General features: G+C 34.2%; 1 protein-coding gene across 2 annotated transcripts in view; it reads left to right on the forward strand.

Annotated features, from left to right (window-relative positions):
- The window catches only part of mei4 (meiosis-specific, MEI4 homolog (S. cerevisiae)), a 31,900-nt gene extending 30,447 nt beyond the window's left edge, over nt 1–1,453 (forward strand). Inside the window, exon 6 of one of the 2 annotated variants that reach the window (XM_048206204.1) lies at nt 1,110–1,453. In XM_048206204.1, the coding sequence (XP_048062161.1) occupies nt 1,110–1,334 (225 nt within the window). In that variant the 3' untranslated portion in view covers nt 1,335–1,453. The remainder of the gene's footprint in view (nt 1–1,109) is intronic. The other variant, XM_048206201.1, reaches the window with a different exon arrangement.
- The last annotated feature ends 8,382 nt before the right edge of the window (nt 1,454–9,835 follow it).

The following is a 9,835-nucleotide window of genomic DNA, read 5'->3' on the forward strand; positions in this document are numbered from 1 at the left end:
CTGTATTACTGTTACTAAAAATAAAGCTGCATCTGATTATGCTATGTTAGCTACTTGACAATATATTGTTTTTCTCTGAGGCATGGTAAAGCATGGTACTCGCAAAAAATCAAGAAAATTAGATTTAAACAATAAGACTAAACATGTTGAGCTATATAACAATAATTGTCTATAAATGTAACCAAACAGTTGTTCCCTTCCCTATTAAAACATGTAATATATTAAAGCGTCTTAAAACCGGAAACCGAGGATAATGCGGGTATGACACAATTGACAGGTGACTCCTCACACATCCTGGAGCCTTGGTTAAAATTTTCTTACGATTTACAAATAGTTGCGAACATTTGGGATATTGTAAGTACTCAAGTGAACAAAATATATAACACTGGCCTAGTGGTTTTTGGATATTTTACTTCAAAATTCTTACATATTGCACCTTTAAAGACAGAGACACAATTTGTTCAGTAAACCACTGTTTAATAAAAAAAGAAATTTTATATTTAGTCCCCTCCAACCACCTGTACCGTTCCTCTTTTCATTGTTACACCCCTACAAGCCATAAAACCTTATTTACTTTATTTATTAATCATTTTTACTGTTTAGGACATCTGTAAATTTCAAAGTTTCTGTAATTTTCAAGAGTTCAAAGTTTAGAGATTTAGCTCACTTCTGGAGAGTTTGACCACAAAGTATAGTTGAGTAAACCCATTCTCATAAACATACAGTCCAGAGTGATCATACTTAAAAGACTTAACAAAATCAGTATGCTTGTGTGGTTACTACTCATCTGAAGTTTGTAGACATATAATATATGATATCTGTAGACAGACAAAACCAAAGTTAGCTAACTGGCCATTTTTTGTCTGAAACATAAGTTACTGGATATTAATTACTCGTCTATAGAAGTGTTGTATAAAATGAGTATCACGCTTGCAATCAGTAAATCTCAATGTGAATGGATTTTAATTGATATGCATTACAATTTTTTTCCATCATTATGTTAGCCTGTATGTTAAAATCTGGCTTGATAAACAATGATGATGACTTATGTCATACATGTGCATACTGTATATAATGACTCAATAATGGTAGGGTTTTGTCTCGTACAGAAGTCTGGAGAGGAGCTGCAGCATCAGATGGACTGGATCCGCTATCAGAATTCATTCTATGTGTTCTGGCTGCTGGAACAACTTGCACAGGACACTGATTGTAATGTAAACCAGGAGCTTGTGATCCATCTGGAAACTAAAGCGTTAACTCTCGCAGATGAGTTTCCCCTGTTCTCTCTGTATATGTGGCGGATCGGTGGTCTCTTCAGGGTGGGACACCAATGAGCAGACATGGGCTGATTGCTGTCATTTCAAATCTTTGCTCCTTTTTAAGAGCTCAGATTACATGAAGTGCCTTGTCTAAAAATATGAATTAACTATTGATTAATAAATTATAAACCAGTCAGTTTTGTTGTGCTTTTTTGGAAGTCATGTGTTGATAAATGCTTGATGATAAATCATCTATAATAGGGGTGTAAAACTCCTGCAGAGTTTAGCTTTGGAGCTGGTTGGAGCTAGAGTTGAAGAAGAGTGGCCCTCCTGGAGTGGAGTTTGACACGTGATCTATAATGTGACAGAAAAACTTAACACAATTCTTCACAACATGCTTTCGTTTATGTCAGATCTAAACTCGACCCTCTCATTAACACTTGTATGGAAGCGAATTTATAGTTCAGAAGATATTGATTCATCCACTCGGGTTGTATGGATTACTGTCAATGTATGTCTTTTTAGAACTTCAACTTTCTAGTGCCTATTAACTTGCATTATATGGATTCACACGTGTAGGTTGTTTTTGATACCATGGTTCTACTACAGTAAGGTTGTAGTAATGCTACAAATAAAACTGTAGTAACCATGGCTGTTTAAAAACCATGGTTCATGTACCTCAAATGAACTATGGTTGTATTACAATATTTTTGGTTTTACTAAAGTACCTTAAATTACATTTAACTAAAGTTATTCATCAAACATCTACAAAATAAAAACAAAATGGCAAATTGCTATTCTATGATACAGACTTTATTACAGCAATTACATCACCTGAAAAATCAAACAAAAAAAACTGTTATGTGTGTAAGAACATGTTCTCACATGTGACAATGATTTAGAGCAATTGTACTGAGGCAGGAGTGGAAGAGATGGCAGACAGAAACGCAGATCTAAATCTGAGGGGTTTATTGAAAAACAACCATGGCAAGAACAGGAAACCCAGAGAACAAGGGGAGTAGAAACACAATCTATCTACATACATCCACAGCAAACAACGACTGACAAGGAACAAAGGAAACACAAGGGCTTTATATATATATATATATATATATATATATATATATATATATATATATATATATATATATATATATACACACACACACACACACACACAGTGGTAAGCTAACAATCTGGGACACATCTGGGAACACTTATGCACTAATCAACAAGGAAATTACACTACAAACATGGCACTAGAAACAGGAAATACAACATAATTCCTGACAGGAATTTTAAACATATAACAACAATAAACACAGAGTACATATAACAACAATAAACAACAATTTTACAAATATTTATGATGAAGTTCTGCAGTGCATTGGTAAAAATGGATTTCAATTGCTAATTTACAAATAAAAAAGAGCAACTTGTTCCACTGTAAAAATGTTTTATTCCTACAGTAGGGTTGAAGGTAAACGGAAATGAATAGACCTTTTGAAAAAAAAAAAAAATATATATATATATATATATATATATATATATATATATATTATTTTTTTATTTTTTTATTTTTTTTATTTTTTTCCTGGTGTTGTCCTACTTGGATATATTGTGTGCATTTGTTTTAGTTCTTGTTGTTTCCCGTTCATTGTCTGGACTCTTGTGTTCTCTGCCTGGATTTACTTCTTTTTGTTTTGTTTAAATAAACTCTTAAACTGCACCTGGATCCAACGTGCTATTTTCTAAAACAGCCATGTTTCACTCAGTGAATATGAGACCAATTTGCTGCATTATTACAAAACAGTTTTATTAAACATTTATTTTAATTAACATAAGAGTATGGTCACCTAACATGTTTAGGATAATAAAAATAACACATTTAATTCAAAAATAAGTACACCCTATAACAAATTCAACTAAATCTAATATTTTGTATGACCTCCTTGATTTTTAAAAACAGCACCATTTCTTCTAGACATTGAACAATTTGATGACATACAGCTATATCAGGCACTCTTTCAACATGAAAATTACACAAAACATACATTTAAGGTCACTGGTTCATTTCTGAGGAAGAACAGGGTAAAAGTGATTCAGTGGCCAAGCATGTCACCAGACCTCAACCCAATAAAACACTTGTGGGGTGTTCTGACATGACAAGTTGAATGTCATTCTCCATCCAGCATCCAGGATCTGAAAGAGTTCATTCTTCAAGAATGGACAAAGATAGAGCTACAACAAACAAAACAATGTCAGTATTTAGAAGGAATTCACAGAAACGAAAAGAAACAATCGACTATAACAACATAGCGTGTGTCGTGTAAAATAATATTTTCTAAAGCTGGGGATGTAATTAGTAAAAAATGAGCCGCTTAAGCTCCAGCACAGCGGAACAAATAATATTCTTGAATAAAAATATGTAATTGCACATTTGTTTGTTTTTTTTATTTAACATTGTGCATGTTTGTGTTGTTTTGTCAGGAACAGACAAAAAATGGTGCAATGAAAAATCACATAGGCCCAATTTATTGGCACATTAAACATTCTATTTAGAAGGTGAAAAGACAATTTTGATGTGAGTAAAAATGAAGAAAAAAAACTCTTTATTGTCATTGTATTGTGCAAAATACAATGAAATTTGGAAACTATGGCTGCACACACATGTGCCGCCATCTTGCTAGTGACATATATGCTTATTAAATATTCAAATAAACCTTACAATGGCATTTCAATGAACAAAACATCCGAGTGACACAATAGGTGTAGGTATTTTTATTGATCACCAGATGGCAAAGTAGAGCACTGTGTCAAAAGCTTCGAGACACCAATGCAGTTTGTTGTAAAAGCCTCAGAAGCCTTCTTCAGCACATCCCTAAAAATAAGCATAAAAACAAAATATGCCATAAATGCATAAATATATGTAACAGACCTTGTGCTCCTTTTCAACCTGATACTTAAACAGCCAACGACAAAAATATACAAAAATAAAACAACAAACAGCAACTAAATGTTCTAAATTCAGTGGTGGACAGAGTCAGGGCCGGGTCTAGGGGGGGCTAGGGGGGCATTGCCCCCCAAATTTCCTTGTGCCCCCCCCAAAAATGTGCAGCCAACAATAAAAATGAATAAGCCTACACAAACATCTATTGAATAAGGATCGGCCACTTTAATCACAGAAAAAAAGTGAATATTATGCTTATAATGATGGACTTAAAATCCAAAAAATGCAAACTGGGAAGTAACGAACATTAATCAGAAAACACGTCGAAAACAAGTGTACACCTAATCTTCAAGCAAGTACCCTAAAAAAAATATCACAATGAGGATCACATCTGCATCAGCCGAACATATTTTCTGCATGCTGAGATAGCTTCAGCGAACATTTCCTCAGTAATTTCGTTAACAATGAATAATTTGAACATTATATCCAGGGGCGGCGCTAGGGGTGGGCTAAGGGGGCTGGAACTTTTTCCAAAAGCCCTGAATCTTTCAGGTTTGAGGTTTCTGTGCTGCGTGTTTTAAAAAAGTGTGCATCCGAAAATAAATGTAGATGAGACTCTATATCACATAAAAAGATGTTTGAGCCCTCTTTCATGTACAAGTCAATGCTGTTTCTTTGTTCCATTTGCACTCTGTACATGGGTTGAAGCTCTCAGTTTTGAGCTTCCAAAGTGCACCAGACTGATGCATTTAACCTTAAAATACACAAACATTTCTTACCGGGGGGCATGCCCCCGGACCCCCCTAGATGATGGTATATAATGTACATTTTATGAACTTTAACCAAGAATACTACAAAAAACGCTCCTTTCATGTCAGTAAATTAAAATGTCATTGGACAAATATAGATTTCGGTTAAGCCCCGAATGTTTACAATGTCTGGCTCCGCCCCTTATTATGTCCATAAATAATTCACATGGCCTACATAGCCAGTACAAATTAGGCTATAGCCTATAATTTGTTAGCCACAAGACGATTCTTGATGAATCAAAAAAACAAAAAGTTAGCTATGAATATTAGCCTAGAAAATGCTGCCCTACCAAAATTTGTGATTGCCCCCCCAGTCCAGCAAGCCTAGTACCGGGCCTGGACAGAGTACTGAAAATTTGTAGCCTACTTAAGTACAAGTACTGTTACATTGCTGAAATAACAATCAATTACAAGTAAAAGTACTGGTGTCAAAACAGTACTTCAGTAAAAGTACAAAGTAGGCTACTCTTCTCAAAAACTACTCTAGTACTAGTTACTAGTTACTTTTTAGCTGGTGATGGCACTGCTTCCGTGTCCAAACGCTCTACCAGACACCCCAAGAAAACAACAAACGGTGCTAATATACTCACATTGTGATGTAATACTACTGAAAAATTATAAACCTAACCTTTACCTTCATACCAAAATCCCAGATCGCCAGACAATGAGTCATCTTTTATAACTCATTTAAATATTAAAATACTCTCTCTCTCTCTGTGTGTATTGACTTGCATGGTTTAATTGTTCACCACAAGACTAGATGTGCACTAACAAAGTTGATTTCATGATGACTTTAAGTCCACATACCACATACTATATACTGCCATATCTCAAATTTTTTGTTCATCTATTTGGTCAAGGCAAACATTATTTTCAAGCTTGGAGTGGTTTAATCCAAGTCTTCTGAAAAGATACGTTCACTTTAAATGATAAATGATAAATTTTAATTTAGGCTTTTATTTACATATAACATTAGATCAGTTAACCGTTACAATAATCTCACTTAAACATTTATTCATTCTGTGTATTAGTGTCTTTACAATAGGGTAACTTTGTTGTAATAGCTTACAGCACATTCAAAATTGATTTCAAACTGAATTTACAAAAAGTAAACAGTCAGTAATAAAATAATAAAACAAATTAACTCAGCTCAGTTGACGTATTTGAAATATGCCAACACTGAATTTTTATACCAAGTGTTTTAAGAGCCATATATGTTGTTTATTTATATAAATCGGCTTTGACTTGTAAAGTCTGTACAATGCAGTGATGCAGTAAGACAGACTAGGATATTTATATGTATAAATCATACAAACACCCCATTCTGAAAGGGTAACACTTTACTTGAAGGGGTGTGCATAAGACTGACATGACACCTTCATAATCTTGACATGACACGTGTCATGAATATGAAGGAGGTTTTATGCATGTTTATGACAACTGTCATTAAATGTCATTCGCTCAATTATGTCATTTTTAATGCAAAGATGACATTGTTTGAGATGTCTTTGTTACGACAACTTGACATAAACCAACACATCATAACCTGTCAGTGTTTTTGTCATGACAACTTGACATTAGCAAAACATCATAACCTGTCATAAACATGACATAGCAGATTAATTATCAAACTTAAAAAAACTACTTAGCTTTATGGGTTAACATTACATTACATTATTTTGGTAACATTTCAGTATAGGGAACACATATATAAACGATTAACTATGACTTTTCCCTCAATAAATAATTTACTGCTTATTGTAGTTAATTGTTAGGTTTAGGTATTGGGTAGGATTAAGAATGTAGAATAAGATCATGCAGAATAAGGCATTAATATGTGCTTTATAAGTACTAATAAATAGCCAATATTTTAGCCATATGAATGCTAATAGTAATAAGCAACTAGTTAAAAGACCCTAAAATAAAGTGTTACCATTATTTTATAACAGTGTCATCTTTTTTACGAAATTTGAAATTGTCTATTATCTGACCTTCTGGTGGAGGAAACTTAAAAAAAAAAAAAAAAAAAAAAAACATGAAATGAAAAATAGTCATGACGCTGTTATAAAATTATTTGTCAGAGTATTGTCACTTAATGACATTTTAATGACAAGTTCAATTTGTACCACTGTACTTGAGCTCAAGATACATATTTATGACACTATTATAATGGCCTCATGACAGCCAATGTCAAAACCAACGACATGACAGTTTAATGTAATGTTAACCCATAAAGCTAAATGATGTCAAGTTGTTATGACAAAGACACTGACAGGTTATGATGTATTGGTTTATATCAAGTTGTCATAACCCGGACATCTCAAACAATGTCATCTTTGCATTAAAAATGACATAATTGAGCGAATGACACTTAATGACAGTTGTCATAAACATTCATAAAACCTCCTTCATATTCATGACATGTGCCATGTCATGATTATGAAGGTGTCATGTCAGTCTTATGCACACCCCTTCAAGTAAAGTGTTACCTGAGAATTATTTCTACTTTAAGAGCACGGAGAGATCGTGATTGCACATGCAATATCTGAGTGAGAGGAGAGGAGGTTAATTTGTTCATTTGATAGTGTCTGTTGGAGCCATTTAAGTTTGAATGTTTGAATGTTTAAAGCAGGGATGGGCAACTCCGGTCCTGGAGGGCCAGTGTCCTGCAGAGTTTATCTCCATCCCTGATAAAAACGCACTTGCCTATAACTTTCTACTAATCCTAAAGACCTTGATTAGCTGGTTCAGGTGTGTTTGATTAGGGTTGGAGCTAAACTCTGCTGGGCAGTGGCCCTCCAGGACTGAAGTTGCCCATCCCTGGTTTAAAGTGTATTAACTTTAATTGTTGACTCAACTATGATTTATATGTTTTTGATGAATTTAAAGATGACTTTTATTTTGTAAGGTGACTGTATAAGGAAGAGGTCAGATTGGAATCAGGTGTGAAGGTGGAGAGAGCACATAGCTTTCGACCACACACATTGTTTGATTGACCAACATTAACTTTTTTATTACTTTCCTCTGAAAATAAATACTTGATTTAGCATTTACGTTGGAATGGAGGTCATTTCTTGGATTATGTGCGTCAAAGAATCCCTCAACCTTTACACAAGATGGGTGGCTTTAATTTGAATTAATTGTGGACAAAAAAAACCCTACAGTGTCGTTTAATTTTATTAATTGCTGTATCTATTGGTTCCTTGTCAAGCACTTTGAATTGCATTAATTTGTTTAGAAAAGTGCTATATAAATAAAATTTGCTTGCTTGCTTGCTATTGGCCTATCATGTCATGTAATGGCACTAGTCAAATCACCTTTATTTATATAGATTTTTATAGATATTTTACAAAGCAGATTGTGTCAAAGCAGTTTTACAGTAATAACAGGAAAACAATTTTGGCTGCACTGCAGCTCTATAAGAAAATTGTGATTATCCAACTTAAGTAAGTTCAGTATTGATTCATTGCATTGTAAAAATCATTAGTTATTAATTTAGTTCATTTATCTATACAGCAGCTCAGGAGAAAACAGTGATGTCATCTTCCAGCTCAGTTCAGTTTGCATACAATGGTGTCAAAGCAGGCAGATTTAAAACATTTTTGAAAATCAAGTGTCCCCAACTAGGCAAGCCAGAAGCGACAGCGGCAAGGAACCCAAACTCCATCAGGTGACAAAAATGGAGAAAAAAAAAAACCTCTGGAGAAACCAGGCTCAGTCAGGGGGCCAGTTCTCCTCTGGCCGACAACAAACAGTGCATATTCTGCATAATTTATGATTCAGGCAGCATTATGGGGTCATAAGTCAGACTGGGATCGGAACAGTCAAAATATTTAATCCAGTTCCATTCGGTTGAAGATCGGATTCATCACGCTGGTATGGAAACGGTTTTGTTGGGGATCTGTGCCACTAGCTGTCGTGTCAATGAAGTCTTTACAGGGGATAGTTAACACAATCTCTGCTGACATTTCAGGGATGTGTTGTGGTCCTGTCTAGGTGCAGGCCTTCCATCTGATCTGGATATGGTCCGGATCCGGGCTGACTATGGTAAACCTCAGGATAAACATAGAGACTAATATTAGCGTAGATGCCATTCTTCTTATGATGTAATGAGTATATTGGGTGTTATAGGAAGTGTTCCTGGTTCCAGCTGACCTAATTTATGCAGCCTAACAATCCTTAAATGGATGTGAAAAAATAAATTGATAATGTGTTATGTGTATGCCATGTTAAAGAGATGCGTTTTTAGTCTGGATTTAAACTGACAAAGTGTGTCTGCTACCTGAACAATGCTAGGAAGACTGTTCCAAAGTTTAGGTGCCAAATAGGAAAAGAATCTACCGCCTGCGGTTGATTTTGATATTCTAGGTATTATCAACTACTTAGCTTTATGGGTTAACATTACATTACATTATTTTGGTAACATTTCAGTATAGGGAACACATATATAAACGATTAACTATGACTTTTCCCTCAATAAATAATTTACTGCTTATTGTAGTTAATTGTTAGGTTTAGGTATTGGGTAGGATTAAGAATGTAGAATAAGATCATGCAGAATAAGGCATTAATATGTGCTTTATAAGTACTAATAAATAGCCAATATTTTAGCCATATGAATGCTAATAGTAATAAGCAACTAGTTAAAAGACCCTAAAATAAAGTGTTACCATTATTTTATAACAGTGTCATCTTTTTTACGAAATTTGAAATTGTCTATTATCTGACCTTCTGGTGGAGGAAACTTAAAAAAAAAAAAAAAAAAAAAAAAAAACATGAAATGAAAAATAGTCATGACGCTGTTATAAAATTATTTG

This window comes from Megalobrama amblycephala, linkage group LG11, assembly GCF_018812025.1.
Source record: "Megalobrama amblycephala isolate DHTTF-2021 linkage group LG11, ASM1881202v1, whole genome shotgun sequence".
Classification (NCBI taxonomy): domain Eukaryota; kingdom Metazoa; phylum Chordata; class Actinopteri; order Cypriniformes; family Xenocyprididae; genus Megalobrama; species Megalobrama amblycephala.